This window comes from Halichoeres trimaculatus, unplaced genomic scaffold (assembly GCF_033239565.1).
Source record: "Halichoeres trimaculatus isolate MK-OKI-2021-1 unplaced genomic scaffold, fHalTri1.1 fHalTri1_scaffold_4, whole genome shotgun sequence".
Lineage (NCBI taxonomy): Eukaryota > Metazoa > Chordata > Actinopteri > Labriformes > Labridae > Halichoeres > Halichoeres trimaculatus.
Window position 1 is genome coordinate 21,385,670 of NW_027437182.1, and position 16,482 is coordinate 21,402,151.

Here is a 16,482-nt window from a genome sequence, read left to right on the forward strand (position 1 = left end):
ATCAGGTGAATAATATGAGTTTACCAAGAACATCTGAAAGCCAAACTTGTTGCACAAAACAACTGAAGAGTGAATACTGTCATAGTTCAAAAACTGATAGTTTTTTTTATTATTATTTAAACAAAATCAATTTGAATTTGGACTTTCATTTTTATTTTTTTGTTTGAAGAATTAACGTTTTTATGAACTAAGAACTGCTCCATTTGATTTCATTTAACATGACACATCCCTTAGAGTTAAACTGTTCTTTTTGAACTGCTAGCAGATTTTACCATTTAGTGTGTGGGTTAACTTGTTAAACAGCACAGTAACTAAGTACATTTCAAATAAAAAAAAGTTATTGTATAGTAAGTGTGTAAGAGCCACTGTATAAATAGTGCATCTTTATAACGAATTCACTTTACGTTGAACCTTGGAAGACTAGCTGCATCACCAGCTTTTCATGCTCTATGCTCATCACTACTGACATAATGAGGGATAATCTGGCCTGGGTCACTCAAACCCTGCATACTGAGGGTATATTTTGGCCTGTTACACATTTCAGGAGTTCCAGTTTGGTTGCTTTCTGTATTTCATACAGGACCTGTGTGCGTGACACTGTTGTTTCAGTGGCAGGTTGCTATATAACAAAAATTGACTGTATGAAACGTGGACGTGGTCTCTGTGACATGCCCATGTCTATGCTAAGCTCTGCTAACAGATATGAAAGTGGTATTGATCTACTCACTGTAGCTCTACAAAGAAGCAAACAAGTGCACTCAGATAAAAAGACCAACTATCCATTATCAAACCCATTACTTGACTCCACAGCGCCCTGGATGCGACTCTGCCGCCTGCATCGACACGGGGTCAGTTAGCTGCTGCATTTTATCAGAGCTGCTTTGGATTAACCAGCCGTCTGCGCAGCCTCCTGCTGTTTGATTTACCTTCACCAGGTGTGAAACATCCCTCAGATCTGATGTCCAGAATAAAACAGCAGCAGGTCTGAGTCCAGTGCACTAAAAGCTCAGACAGAGAGTAAGAGTTAGCCTCCGCTCAGTCGTCTACGCTGCAGGAAAAAATGTCCATTCTGGTTTCACGCCTGAGCGGCCCGTGGCAATGCATTATGGGCTTTGTGTTGGAGTAAAAAACAGTGATGCTGGACAAACGTGCTGCAGGGGAACAGAACATCAGTGTCACAGAGAAACATCGCTCTCTGCTCACAGGCACAGAGACAGAGAGGAGAGGGTTTGAGGAAGAGACATGTGCTTTGATTTCAGATTGCTTACCTTTCTGACATCAGATTAAATGATTCATCTGTTTATCATAAAATGATCTGCAGGTTAAGCAATACATCAAATAATCGATAGTTGCAGCTATAAGAAATCTGACGCTAGGCTAAAACAGACATTGAGGTCCTTAATATGTGGACAGCGAAGGATGAGAATAAGAGAGGAAAAAAGGATTAAAAAGACGGAGAGGATTATAAAAGCATTAGTTATGTCTGGTAATCACTCATGAAAACCTCTCTGAGTAACTTTATCTAAAACAACAGCAGAGATTAAACTTGTAAGTAGAGCTGAGGTGACAGGGAGATAAGAGCTTTAAGCCTCTGCTGGAGAGAAAAATTTCAGACATCCAGTCCAAGATAATAAAAATACACTCTCTTTCTAGTCTATCTTATAAAAGAAAATATACGTGCACTGTAGTCCAGAGAAATGCTGCACATCTCAAAGCTGCTTATATGAGATGAAGTTTCACTAGAGAGTCAGGTACTGTCCCTGCTGGTGCCGTCATTGATTTAAATGATTTGATTAGAGATTTATGTGTTTAAACATCTCATACATCAACTCTTCTGTACAGATCTGGTTGGGAAAATGACTTAACTGTATCATTTCCCATGATGCTTTGCATGCAGAGTGAAACCCCACACCAGATGCTACTTATAGCTCTGAAAGGGATACACAGAGCCTGAGAGCGCCCGTCTGCTCTGTGGTGTAGAGTGGCCATGTAGCTGTGTAACCTTAGTTCATCCAGAGGACCTCCACAGGAACACACACACGCACCGTAGGCACACACACGATGCACACCCAGAGACAAAACACAGGGTTTAACAGAGCTGTCCTCATCACCGTGAGGATTAATGAAAACATCGCGTTAACAAACGTCCAGCCCAGCCTCAGCGTGTCGGGGTTTATAGCTTCCTGACAGGAGGGAATAACGACAGCGACCAAGAGTCCAGCGTTACATAATTTCATTTCCTCATGATGAAAGCTGGACGAGCTGCTCTGTCTTATCAGGCGGTTTTATCACGGAGACACGGCTCCTCTATTGTTTTAGACTAATTCACCACAGATAAAAGGATTGCCTCTTTAGCTGAGGAATTAGGAAAAGTAACCGACTAATGAGCTCTGATGTGTGTTAATAATCTATGATTAAAGTAGTTTCCTTCAGTTTTCATCAGATAACAAACGTGTTCATCTTAAAATTCTGCTTGAAAAAGCAAGCATGAAGTGACACACATTTCCTTTCTTAAAGAGCCTATGGTATTTTTGATAGTGGACCAAATATTTAAATGTCTAGTTAAGTGTGACTACTGATCATGTCGCCACATTGAATGTATTTATGACAAAGTTGTTAGAAAAGGTTCGAAATATGGCACTACTCTGCGAAAACCCATGTCAGGGGTAGCAGAATGAAACCATCACCCTGTAAAAGTACTCCACTCATAGAAAACTTCAATTCAAACCTCAAATTGTGAAAGGTATATAGGTTTTTAAATGTTATTCTGTCCCCTCAGTGTGCCATAGTTTCGCAGCTGCTGCATCTCCTCTTTCTCGGAGTGAAGATACCACTGAGCTTTGGAGCGGTACATTTCAGTTTCAAAAAACTTCCCAAAGGGATCAGCTCAGAAGTGAAAATTAATCTGCACTTTGTATCAGACAGAGTTAAAACATCATGAAGTATTTTGAGCCTGAGCTAACACCTTAGAGCAAAGCATACAGGCGCAACTGCATCACAAAAGCAGGCAGAGCATGAGAATCAATCAAGGCCATGCTTTCTAGTCAACTACATGGAAGATTAACTTAGGTTGTGCTTGTTATGCACTTTTGGATGTACTCCTACACACATCTAAGCGAAAGTTCGGGGTGTAAAAATTTAACAATTTAATTTGGTTGCTGATCTTCACATTACAGAACTGAGTGCATTGGTCAGTGGACTGGTTTTCAAAGTTGTGACGTCTCAGACCCTGTCATTAACCTTAGCTTGAGGGCCGTTTACGTAGCATTGGTTATAAATACCTAAAAGGCTAAGATTTCAGGGTTGGTTTGTTTTATTTATTTTTTGCTAAAAATGTTCAGAGCGCTCACTCAACCACTTGTCACAGTGAGCAAAAAAAATTCATATGATAACAAACCTGACCCCCAGCATCCCATAATGTGCTCTCTAGCGCCACCTGGGCACATTAAATGACCCTAGTGGCCAGTAGGAATGTCGTAGAGAGTTCAAACCAACGTCAAAATGTTCATCTCATTGAGACGCTCAAAAAAGGTAGGATCACTATAGACCTTTCTCGAACAGGAAGCCAGGAGTTTGCCTTTCAAAATAAAATTTCACCACAGTTTTACCCTTTCTAAAAAAAATTATCTCCTTTGAAACCATAAGTGGTATCAGCTTGAAATTGGCTCACATGACAGACTACACCCTGCTTTACAGAAGTTTTTTATGGAAGTTGTTATTTACGACACGGTTTTGCGAATGATGAGCCCTTAAAGTTGATCAACCACAAAGAAGTCCTCCCAGCTTCGAAGAAGAATGAATAAGAGTGCAGCCTTCAGCACTATACAAGCTGCTGCATTTGGGCCTCTAGAGAAAAAAGTAAAAGTTGTACAGCTTTGAAAATGACATGGATTGATTTCTGACAAAATTTCTTACATAAACATTAATTTTTACACAGATTTGGGTAAAACTGTGGCATCTATGAGGAGTTGTTTACAAAAATTTTGTGAATTTAACTCCTCAAAGAGCAGCAGTTGATGATGTCACACACTCATTAGTAGTTCAGTGCAGCTGGTCATGTGACTCACTGAAGGAGGGAAATGCCATGTTTTCAAACACACACTACATAAAGGGATGGAACCTTGACATAGGAGGTTAAATGGCCACAAGGACCAGCATGAGGGGCAAGAGCGCGAGGAACCATCCAATGCTGCTTGCAGCTTTAAGTTATTATTATTTTTTTAAGTTTGTGGTGAAAATCACATCTTATGTAACAGGGAGGGAAAAAAACTTCAGGACATTTATTTATTTTAAGATACTTCTCATTTATATTTGATACACTTTAACTTGATACTCAATCAGCAACTTGTTTCAAATCAAATTAAATCAGATCTAAAATGAATCATCCCTGAACCACCAAGGATCACGTCAGAACAGGTTATTTTAAAAAGAATTGGAGGACAACCCTGTAAACGGTATAATCCTCTAAAAACATAACCCATATTAGTCTTATTTATACTAAACATAATGGAAAAATGTCAGTTCCCAATAACGTGCTAAATCAAGGACGTGCGTCCTGTCCTGCAATCCAGACACCAGCAGCAGAGCTGGTGAGATCATCTCTAACCTATTGATCTGTACAAAGGGCCTTAAACCATAAGATAAAGTCTTCAAGATGAGTATCTTGTTCACACAAGATAACCTTTGTATCTATACATAATAGTATTAAAGTTAGGGTCTTCAGGAATTTTCAGTAACAAACGTTAAGTAAACACATCATTTATATTGGGCTTCTCCTTCCTGGATCAGGGCCAGCGGCAGCACATGCCTACTGCTTCCAACCGTGACTACGTGAACACACTCACTGGTCCAGCAACTACCTGCAGCATTGCATTTCCACATAGGAGAAACTCAAAAGCTGTGTATCTGACTTGGCATGTTGACACATACCTACTTAGCAGAAAGTCAGCTGGCGTTACTATTTGTCCCATGCTTCTCTCCAAGTGCCTAAAAGCGAGTGAAGGTTGAGTCAAGCTTCACCCTTATTTAGGAAAAAGCTTCATCTGTTTGCTGTTTTGTTTCACTTTGGTTGTGTTTTTCTTCCTCTGCTCCCTATCCACCATCGTAACTGCTCAGGATACCTTCTTCCACTTGCTTTGATCAACACCTAAAGTCACTTGTGCACTGGTTGTGCTGTGATTGGCTGAGGATGGCTACTCTCTACCCAGAAACATCCTGACACAACCAAAACATCAGCATACAGTCAGAGGAGAGGGTTGAGGCGGACACAGACACTGACACACAAATGTATAGAGGCCCAGAAGTGGCCATTGAGCAGGATTATTCCTGTAAAAGTTGACTTATGACTTGTTTTTAAACTCTGTTGGCAAAAACAATCATTTTAGATGACTAGCTGACTTGTTTTACTGCTGCTTCATCTGTTTCGTTCTGTTACACTGTCTCACACAGTGTTGTGTTTAGAGTCGCACTGAAGAAGACTGACTCAGCAAGACAATGCAGCTCAGTGACGAATAAAGAACTTTAACTGAACCCACCTTGATTTAGTACAAGGATTACTTTGCAGCCACTATCGCCCCCTTATCTGTTGCAGGTTGAAGCACTTTCTATAGTCATTGCCTCGTCTTTCCTGTGCTAAAACCTGTGAAAATAGAGCCGAGATATTAAAAGATGGGATTCCTCTTTAACTCTTGTAGTTATGTGTACAGCCAGGATGCCATCTCAGTGTAGTCACTGCTGTCCCTTCTCCCTGAGGACCACTTATGGATGTTTTTTTATCCAGTTTTGAGCCAATAACTCAGGGATCCTTCACAGTTTTTCTGAGCCTCTTATGTCTGTGGGTGTTTCCTTTTTTATGCCTGTTGTTTATCCCCCCACTTCCTGTAAGTAAAACCAAACCAGAGCCAAGGTTTTCTCCTTCTTCACCCCATCTGCTTTGTTTTCATTTATCTTCTGTTAATTCAATCACTGGCATTTCATCAACCACACACAAAAACACGCCCATCGGCACTGTCCTGCTCCTGATCCAGCCCCGAGGTGTGAGATTATGAGGATTGATGATCTGATTGCTCGTCCCCCGTGGTTGTCATCTGTTTTCTTTTGGCCGGCAGAGAGAAGGCGACAGGGCAAATTCCAGCCCTTCAGACGACTCTTTGGGAAGAAGAAGAAGAGGGAGGCGAAGGGGGGATTTGATGGAGCAGAGCTGAAGACGAGCTTTTCTACTGGGGAAGTGTGCAATGGAGTCGTATCTGACGACGAGGAGTCCAATCAAAATCTGAGGTAAAAACTTCACTTTCATTTTTTCCCATGGTTTGTTTGAGTAACACATGAACAATCTGAACTTTCCCTTTGGTCTGCTGACTCATGGGCGATAAAAGCTGCAGGAAAAAGTCTTATCAATGACATAAGGCATGGATGTAGACAGTAAGGATCCACATATATTGGTCTTATCTGAGGTTTTCCTTCGAGTAAATGAAAGTGAGAGTCTGATAAATGTTCATAAAAGCTGTGGTTATACAATCTGCAGAGAGACGGTTGAGAATTTGCTTTAAATCCAGCTTGTAAAAGGCTCAACACGCCTTTAATTGAAGCTCTGAAAGTGCTGGTGTGTAAAGAGGTCATTCATTTCATTGTGTAAAACGATTTGCGGAGCGACGCTGCAGCCGGCTCATGATGAATGAATGACTTACAGTAATGACACGGTGCAGCGCTGAAGACTCTCCTCCCACTCCGTCTCCTCATCTCCTTCTGCTTCTCTACCCGCAGGGAGTTAAATCCCATCGGATCCCGAGCTCTCTCCCACGACAGCATCTTCATTCCAGAGGAGCCGGCGACAGAGCCCGATCTGGATCTCAGCATGTCGCAGGAAAACGTCTCGGATAAAGTCAGGAATCTGCAGGTGAGCTTTAAACCAGTGTGCCCTCGCTTTCTGTGCTACAACCTGTCATTAATCATGTTTCTCTTTTCCTGTCAACCACGCAGAGGCAGATTGCACAAGGTATAAAGTTTGGTCAGAGGCCTCCTTCTCTGAGGAAGAGTGAAGGAGATGAGGGGAGCTCAGACGAGGAGGAGGTCCCCAGAAGTCCTCTGAGGGTTTTAGCTCAGGTGGAAACTGAGCCGGCACACACAGAGACAAAGGTAACAGATTATCTGTTCACACACCTTCAAAGAAACTGCTTCAGGATCACACATGAAGCCTTTGTAGTGCATGGCCCAGCTTTCTAAGGGTAATCTGATCAGATTAAAGATTTTAGATTAAATAACACCTTAAAAACTGGTTGATCAAGAGAAAAGAGGATTATAAAATTGTATTAAATCAGGTGAGCTTGTCCCGTTTTATGAAGTTGAGTTGGAGTGAGATAACTTTGATCCAAGAAGTCAGAGGGCTGGATTCAGGCTGGATTACAGGAATTTAACAAAAGAAGACTTAAATTTTTTTGATGATGCTGAAACTTTTTGTGTGTTTTTCTACAGATAGCATTTTCACCAAACATCAAATGTTTAGTTTGACAGTCTTTATCTCTTAAAGATGTTTGTGATGTTTGTTTGAACTCTCTACGACATTCCTACTGGCCGCTAGGGTCATTTTGTGTGCCCAGGTGGCGCTAGAGAGCATATTATGGGATGTTGGGGGTCAGGTTTGGTATCATATAAAAAAATTTTGCTGATTGTGAGGTATGTGCCAATTTTAGTGAGTTTTGAGCACGTTCAGGGGGTCAAATTACAGCTGAAAGACCGGACGAATAATAAAGAAATAGACCAAATACAGTGGTGCCCTCGCCCTTTGGGTGAGGACCCTAATAAACAGAAGTCTGTTGCTCACACACATGCTCACTGTGACAAGTGGTTGCACTTAGGGAGCAAGGAGCAATATCCAGTTTAAAAAAGAGATTTTTTCTAACTCAGTGGTTAAGAAGATATTAAGGTTGTGAATTTGTCCAATCAGAAGCCCAGCTCATATAGCGTCCTGTAGCTGTTAGTAATAAGGCTCAAAGCCCGCCTCTTGAGTCAACATTTCCAATATGGCTTCTGTCAAAATTTGACTTCATTGCTCTGTATCAGGAACAGACGGGGGACGTCATGAAGACTACATTCATATATTACACAGTCAATGGGGTTTAGGCACCACTGTGACAAATTATGTACTGCAAAGGTACCATAACAAGAGCATTGGTGATCTGAATTTAATCATCTTAAAAAGTTGGTGTCCAAAGGTTGCCCTGAGGGTTAACTGAAAAAAAAAAAAAAAAAAAACATAAAACCAGTTTATTAGACTCAGTATGTTTCAGGAAATGATAAGAATTTAATGAAATGTAAAAATATTTTGTGAAAAACAAAAAACAAACTTAAAAAAAAAAAAACTTTTGCAGAAAAAGAAAAAATCTTTTGCAAAAAAAAATTATTTCATAAAATACCCCAAAAGTTTAACAAAATTCTTAAATATGGCTTGGTAAGAAAGAGGAAATCAAGCAAAATGCATACATATTAAACAAAAGAACTAAAAAAGCAATATATGAAATAAGAAAAAAAAAATGGGAAAAAAAAAAATGTTAACACCAAACACCAAAAATATTTGACTGAACACAATTTTTCTTATCACCTCTTAAAATATTCAACAAAATTAAATAACAATAATAATTTTAGAATTATTTTGTTTTCTATTTTTGTGGTTTGTAAATATTTTTTGTTGAACAAATCATTTACTGTTTCTGTCTTTTTTTTAGGGTCATAATTTCTTTTTGAGCTCCATAAAATGTCAGTACCTTCAGGGCCACCATACTATCTGGGTCAGGTTGATTCATGATCTGATCCATGAGGTTAATTAAGTGGATTTTGTGATGAGGATCATTCTTAGCCTGTTTAAACATCTCAGCTGTACACTAGTAGCTCAGTGCTTTGTTAGCTGTGTCTTGCAAACACTAGAGACTTGAAACACCTTGGACAGATATCAGAGCGCAGAGTTCTCACAGATCAGACGTGTTTTAGTAAAAACTGTTTACATGTGTCTGAAGCAGGTCCAAGGGGCTCACCAGGCTGAACCACACAGCACACCTGTGAAGTCTCCGAGGTCCAAAAGAGTTCTTCCACCAACTGGAACCATCGAGTCCATCAACCTGGACGCTGTTCCTCAGTCTGTCCCTCGCTTGGACAACACCGCCGCCAAACACAAACTGTCCGTCAAACCCAAGAACCAGAGGGTGTCCCGCAAACACAGACGCTTCACACAGGTGAGCCAGTGAATCATGACATAAGGGTGGTGTTGATTTATTCTGAGATGTGATGATAAAAAACGTCTCATGCTCCACGTCTGCAGGACCTCCAGGAGGTTTCTATTCCCGATGTGCTGCAGGAGGACCTGGAGGCAGCAGGCGCCTCCACAGAGGAGCGACGCAGAGCATCTGTCGAGTCCCTGGACGGCTTCAAGAAACAGAAGCTCCACGAGGAGGAGAGACAGGAGACGAGGAGGAAGAGGGAACTGGAGGAACAGAGGCTCAGACTGGAGGAAGAGGAGAGGAGGAAGAGGGCAGCAGAGGAGCTGAGGCTGCGGGAACTGGAGGAGGAGAGGTGTCGTAAACAACAGGAGGAGCGACGGCTCAGAGAGGAAGCTGAGAGGAGGAGGAGGGAAGAAGAGGAGAGGAGGATCCAAGAGGAGGAGGAGGAGAGGAGGATGAGAGAGGAGCTGGAGAACATGCAGCGTGAGGAAGAAGAGAGAAGCCGACAGGAGGAACAGAAACGGAAACAGGAGGAGGAAAGAAAGCGGAGAGAGGAGGAGGAGGAGGTGAGGAGGCAGCTGGAAAAGAGGAGGAAAAGAGAAGAAGAGGAAGAAAGAATGAGGAAGGAGGAGGCTGAGAAGCAGAAGCTGCAGGAGGCAGAGGAGAGGATGAGGAAGGAGGAGGAGGAGCAGAGGAGGCTTTCAGAGGAGGCTGATGGCTGCTTGGATCCACAGGAGAGGAAGAGGAGGGCGGAGGAGCTGCGCTGGAGGGAGATGGAGGAGAGGCAGAGGCCTTTCTCTTTTAAAGTTTCCTCTGGAGAGAAACAGATTTTGTTCCAGAAGGTGAACCTGACGCCTGTAACGCCGGCCTCCAGCCAGCAGAGCGGTGCCGCAGCAGAGCCAAGAGAGAGCAGCAGGGCCTCCTCTTCCTCTGAGGGGCCCGACTCTCCAAACCTGCCAGCGTCTCCTTACATCCCTCACACCGCCATCCTCGTCACAGGCGCCCAGCTCTGTGGGACGGCCGTCAACCTGGACCAGATAAAAGACACGGCCTGCAAGTCTCTGCTGGGTCTGGGAGAGGACAGGAAGGCCCAGGGTACACCACCAACCAAAAGCAAGACCTCACCAGACCGTAAGTCTGGAAAAACCAAATCCCTTAACGAGTCCTCAGTGTCTACGGACCAAACCGGTGCGGCTGTACTCGCAGAGTGGGCCAGCATCAGGTCAAAGATCTTCAAGGGGGTCGAGGAGGGGAAGTACGATGAGTACCCTGAGCCAGGCAAGACCCAGAACCAACCCAGCCCTGAAGAACCACCTGCTTTCTCCCACACCAATCTCAGAAAGACTGTGTCCGCCAGCGCCAAGTTCTCCATCACACCTGCGAAGAAGAAATTTGGTGATTCAAACAGAAACTCTGAGGTGTTGGGTACAGAGGAAGCAGCAGAGGAGCCCGTTCCACCTGAAGCGTCTCCGCCTCCTCCAGCGAGCCGACCGCAGAGCAGGACGGGTAAAACCGTCCGCATCGTGGAGAGAGGCTCAGAGGAGTGCATGTTCGCCAAAGACCTTCCTTCCTTCCTGGTTCCAAGTCCTGGGGCTAGACCTGAGGGATTAGAGCTGAAGAGCCGGGCTAAGAGTGAGACGGAGGCGTATGAGGGTCGAGCCGAGGGAGAGGATGGAGGACAGGACGGTGAGGACAAGCCTTCACCGTTTGGGATCAAGCTGCGGAGGACGAATTACTCTCTCCGGTTCCACAGCGAGCAGTCCACAGAGAAGCGTAAGAAACGATACAGCGCTGGGGACAGCTTTGACGGCGTCCCCTCACCCCTCACCCCCATCGAGCCGGACACCGATACCTCCCCTGTCTTTTCTGACAAATCAAGTCCCACCTCACCTCAGAGAGAAGGTGCAGTTGGCAGGTTTTCACATGCATCCGCCTCGCCCGCTGTCCCTCGAGGTAAACCGGGCAAACCAACCAGCCCCACGGCACAGAGCGAAGCTGAGAAAGTTATCTCCAAGCCTCCAGTCTACCGCAGACCGACCACATCGCCCAAACCAGTCCCAACGCCTCCACAGTCACCGCTACCTAAAGCCTCCCCCACGCCTCCCAGTGACATCCTGCTCCAGAGGACAGGGGCAGCAGAGTGGTCCACCCAGGAGCAGACGAGGAGCGAGGAAGCCTCAGCAATGACACAGCCTCACGTGACCCAGACCCAAGGAGAGGAGGAGCCGAAGGAGAAGAGATCTTTCTTCCCGTCTATCAACATCCCCTGGAGGGAGAAGACGGACAGGAAGACGGAGCTCATCAGGAGAGGTCAGTCCTGTTTTCAGCCCCCTCTTTGATCAGAGCTCATCAGGCCTCTGTCTGAAAAATAAGCCAACAACGTAAAAGTTATTGATGCATATGCTGTTTTCTCTCCTTTTTGAATCACTGATATGTTTGTGTCCCCTTGCAGAGAAACCATCCCTGCAGAGTAGACACTCTCTGGACAGTGCGAAGGTCCAGGAGAAGGAGGCGGGGCCCTTGTGGATCACGCTGGCTCTCCAGAAACAGAAAGGTTTCAGGGAGCAGCAGCAGAACCGGGAGGAGCGTCGCAGCCTACGAGAGGCCAAGCTGGCTGAGAAACAAGCCCGAGACAGAGACAGCGTACGTGCCCCAGATCCTGTTTTCACACACTTTCATTCACAGACTCTCCTCGTTTGTCCTCGTCTGATTCTTCTCATCTTCCTCTGCAGGTCACTCTGGTGAGCCCCACGGAGAGCCGAGGCAGCGGGAGCACCAGCCCGTGCTCCAAACCTCAGACACCGGAGGAGCCGAAGAGACCTGACAGCCTGCTGGGACGATTCGAACGCAGAGAACAGCTGAAGAAAGCAAACACGTTACCAAGCTCTGTCACTGGTAAGAAGCTGCAGGCCCAGGATTATAAACTAAATTTAAACACCAGAGATTATCTCCTTTTATTTATTTATCAAACTAAAGTGCCACAAGGGTTCCACAAATGTGATGGACAATTTTTCTCCTCGCTATTAAATCAATTTTATACAGAGCTGCTTTAATGATGTAGCTGATTTAGCTACCTTTACATGTGAGATACAGTTTAATATTCTTGTACTCATGAAAAACGGAGCAGGACGGATGATTAGCTCATGTCGCAGGAACATCAGTTACTCACTCTTTTAAAAATATTGTTTCTATAGGTGTAGGTTTACAAATTCTTCCACTGTCATCAATGCAATCTTTACATAGAGGATGAATCATATTTTTAATAATAAACCCAAACCTGCTGCTCTTTTAATGATAAAAACAGAAAGTGAAAAAAAGCATCAGCAGGACAAATCAGGAACAGGCCGGTGATGGAAGATTGAGGCCACATTCAACAATTTAAAAAGTAAAAAATGTTAAAGAAAAGAGAATTTACAAGATTAATCTCATAAATTGATGAGGAAAAAACTCACGAGAATAAAATGATGAATTTAACTCTATGGCTGTAGGCTATCAGGAGGGCACCTGTATAAAAATGAGGTCCATAGAGCATCTGGTAAAGTTATACTTAAGTAAATGTTTCACAGACTTTTACAGCATGAAAAAGCATATTTACTGTGCAGCAGTGGCACAGGTTGTCTGTGCTCCACATGACACAGACTGTTTGTCTGTGCGTCACAGCTTGGACCAGCTGTCTGTGCTCCTAGTGGCATCAATAAGCTGTCTATGCTCTACGTGGTGTGGACTGGCTGTCTGCGCCAAAAATAAATAGAATTATCTTTTTACATTTTCAAAATTGGCCTAAATAGCATGATGGTCCAGTCATACATTTCATTTTTAAATATATTAACCATTAGGCGCTCACTGCAAAAGTCAATAGGTTCAAGACTCCTGTGCCATGGAGCACAGACCACCAGTCAGTGCTGTGGGGCTCAGACAACCTGTGCTCCCTAAAGAACAATATTTCAATGTACAGCAGGGTCTCATATCTACTGCCTTCCCTCCTCACTCACAGTTACTAAAGTTATAAAATTAGAGCTGATTTTGTTGTGACAGCGTTTGTAACCATGAGTGAGGAGGGAACACTGTAGATATGAAACCCAGCTATTCTTTAAAATGTTATTTAATAAGTTGTTCAGATCTGCTTCAATTTTGTGTAAAAGTGTAGAAAAGCGAGAAAGAGGTCATGGATTTGTTCAGTAACGAAAATCAAAAGCTGATTTTGCCTTTTTTGTTGTTTCAGTGGAGATTGCAGACTCCACACCGTCACCCCCTGCTGTCAAGGAGGTGTCGAAGCGCTTCCCATCCTCCGACTCCCCACAGGTGTCTACAGAGCCCGCCTGGCTGGCGCTCGCCAAGCGGAAGGCCAAAGCCTGGAGCGACTGTCCTCAAATCATCAAATAACACCCGACCCTCCACCCCCTCCACACACTGGCTCCAACCTGCACTGAGACTGCACACTGCCCACAGACTCACCCGTTCCCCCTCACCTGACTGTGACGTAACGCCCCATCACCCCCTAACCCTCCACTCACACACACACACACACACTGGCTGGTATTATTATCATGTTAAAGTGCGCTTCACATCCAAATAGTCCCAAACAGCTGCACACATATATGTAAACTAAAGCTGCGCATGCACATACTGACACACGTATAGACGCAGGTAGAACCAACACACCGCAGTCCTCAGCAGCCAATCAGAAGCAGGGCTGGCCAACCCCGACTTTTTTTATTTCGTAGCCAACTGTGACACCTTCATTGTAAATAATCATCTGCTCACCACGATAACAGGTGTGTATTGAAGAGGTTCAGCTCTGACATGTGACGGCGTTTAATCAGCAGAGGGATAACTGTCTGTGCTTAAAGGGCTACCAGATAAATAATGCCACCTGTGGACCACTGGTGGAAATGTTACACCCTCTCTGCCCTCCTTGGTATTATTTCTGTATGTTTAAAGATACTGTATCTCCTCTCTGAGCCTGTTTGTCACGTTCAAAAGAAGCCTTTTCTTTTTCTTTCTCTACTCATTCCTTGAGCAGAAAAAATCTCACTGTGTCCGTAACGACTGTGAAAGCTGTCAGAGAGGATATTGTACATTTTTGCCATTTTGCAGTAACAGGAATCAGACAGGGGGAGAACATAAAAACAACACAGAGAACAAGTGGGCGCCTCTCTTTTCTCAGTTTGTGCATCCTTTTCTCCTAAATGACTTACAATTTAACCAAAGTACAAAGTTGGGGCTGCAGGTAATTGTGAGATTTCTTTTTTTGCTCAAACATTTTTCACTATGCTGCTCATGATAAAGTTTTAAAATGAAAAGTTATTGTGGTATCCTATGGTCCATGCATTACCTCAACGTTAGCATGTTGTTGGAAACAGCCAGGGTGAAAAGGCTGATTGATTTAGAGCTCACCCCTGCCTGGTTAGGCTGTACGCTCCACCTCCCCTTATTCTGTCGAGAGCTATGGGATATAGGTCAGAGCAAGAGCAAAAAGCCTTTCTGGGCTTTGGCTATTGAACTTTTTAGTTCCAGGAACTTCTCTTTAAGGAGCTAAATGGTTCCTGTGGAGCTTATGTTGCTTTCATCTCCACTGTGACCTGAAGCCCCGTGAAGATTCATGATTCAAATCAGTCAAATGATGTGAGGTAAAAAAAAAAAATTAAAAAGTTATTGCGCCACACTGCCAGACCAGCAGAGGGCAGTCAGAAAGAGACAAAGCCATAGAACAAAGATGACACCAAGAAGAAGACAGACAAGCCAGCATTGTCATGCGTGTCTCTACAGCTAGCCTGTTAGCATGTAAAGATTAAGCTTGTGCTGCTTTTAATAATGCTCCACCAATCAGAAACGTCAAACATTGCACCCCCCAAAACAGAAGTTTCCAATGTAAAATCCCCAGAGAAGGGACTTTTACTTCGCATAGAACCCCAAAACTAAATTCAGACTTTTGCTCCTACAGCTGAAGTGCAGATCTCCTAAAAAAGGTCCCTGGTTCTTTGATATAGTTCCTGGTAACGAAAAACACCCACAACACTGTAAATGGGACTATGGTTTGCAAAACGAACATCATGCTAAGGCAGCAAATGTTGATATATCAGCTGACTTTTCAGCTACTTTTGCCAGCACGGTACATACAAGATGAGCAGCTGGGGTGAAATTCTGGCAGTATTCACATGATAAAACATCAAAAATGAAATCCAAATCTTGTTTGCGTCAGTAGCCATAGCATTAGCATTAGTGAGTGCAGGCGCGCTCCAAAGTTACTTTTACTTCTGTTAGCACCTGTATCACTCATAATTCTTCCTTGCTTCAGCCTTTTCCTTGAAACTTTTTTGTTTTCTTCCCTTCCCTGTGGAGGGTAACAGTAACAGCTTCCTGGTTTCGGTCTTCTCTGGCTCAATGACACTTCGGTAGCTGAGCAGCTAGCTGACGTGAGAGGGGTAGTGGGGAAGGATGAGGTGGGACCATGGGCATGACAGTGCGAAGCGAGGGAGACAGGGGATTGGATGGACTCACGGACCAATCCGAACTGCGCATGCCAAATCGTACACCATAGCTTTAAAGCTGTCACAAGATAACTTGTTCAGATTTCTTTACAGCAGGTCGCCCTCTGTTGGAAGAGGGCGACAAAGGAAGAGGCTTTGCTTTTTAAAACATAAGGCTTCAGCAGAGAGTAAATGTTCCACAGCCAACACTAGCTGCATTAAACTGATCTGGGTCTTATTGTGCTGGATTCAATTTGACGTTATTTGCGATGAAACTCTGTTTTCACTCCTGGTGGGAGGATGCACAGACTGAGCAGTGAGGAGAGCCCTGTGAACTGCACATCACCCGTGATGACTTGAGTTGGATTTTCTTTGCTTTGTAACAGACACACACGCCCCTGCTTGCTGTATCATAACATTCTTGTCCCCTGGTAACACACTTGTGTTTGTAGGCCATCACTTCCTCGTCAGTGTGATATGATCTTTCAAACATTTCCTGTATAAAAAAAGAGACCCCTGCAGCGCTCTCATCCCCTGCCTCTCACTAAATGATCTGTATGTATGTAAGTATGTACTGTACGGAGGACAGAAGGAGCAGAAAGAGTCACTTTGTCGTTCTGTTTCTAACGTTGGTCGTGCACAATAGTGTAGTGTGCGCAGTGTTACATGTAACAAGGAAAATGTTTGGTATTATTTGCACTTTTTTGTCCCACTTAGAGGTATTCATGAGAAGATTCTTAAAGAGAAACAAAATGTTATGAATAATGTAAATTAAATACTGATGTCTGACCTGAAAGACTGCA

The 16,482-nt window shown here is 43.8% G+C and overlaps 1 protein-coding gene across 4 annotated transcripts in view; it reads left to right on the forward strand.

Moving 5' to 3' along the window:
• Positions 1 to 16,464, forward strand: part of cracd (capping protein inhibiting regulator of actin dynamics) — a 31,999-nt gene extending 15,535 nt beyond the window's left edge. For 3 of the 4 annotated variants that reach the window (XM_074669221.1, XM_074669217.1, XM_074669220.1), the window contains 8 exons: positions 6,108 to 6,276; positions 6,763 to 6,895; positions 6,979 to 7,134; positions 9,009 to 9,224; positions 9,311 to 11,519; positions 11,662 to 11,852; positions 11,942 to 12,104; positions 13,432 to 16,464. In XM_074669221.1, the coding sequence (XP_074525322.1) occupies positions 6,854 to 6,895; positions 6,979 to 7,134; positions 9,009 to 9,224; positions 9,311 to 11,519; positions 11,662 to 11,852; positions 11,942 to 12,104; positions 13,432 to 13,592 (3,138 nt within the window). In that variant the 5' untranslated portion in view covers positions 6,108 to 6,276; positions 6,763 to 6,853 and the 3' untranslated portion in view covers positions 13,593 to 16,464. The remainder of the gene's footprint in view (positions 1 to 6,107; positions 6,277 to 6,762; positions 6,896 to 6,978; positions 7,135 to 9,008; positions 9,225 to 9,310; positions 11,520 to 11,661; positions 11,853 to 11,941; positions 12,105 to 13,431) is intronic. The other variant, XM_074669218.1, reaches the window with a different exon arrangement.
• Positions 16,465 to 16,482: the final 18 nt, after the last annotated feature.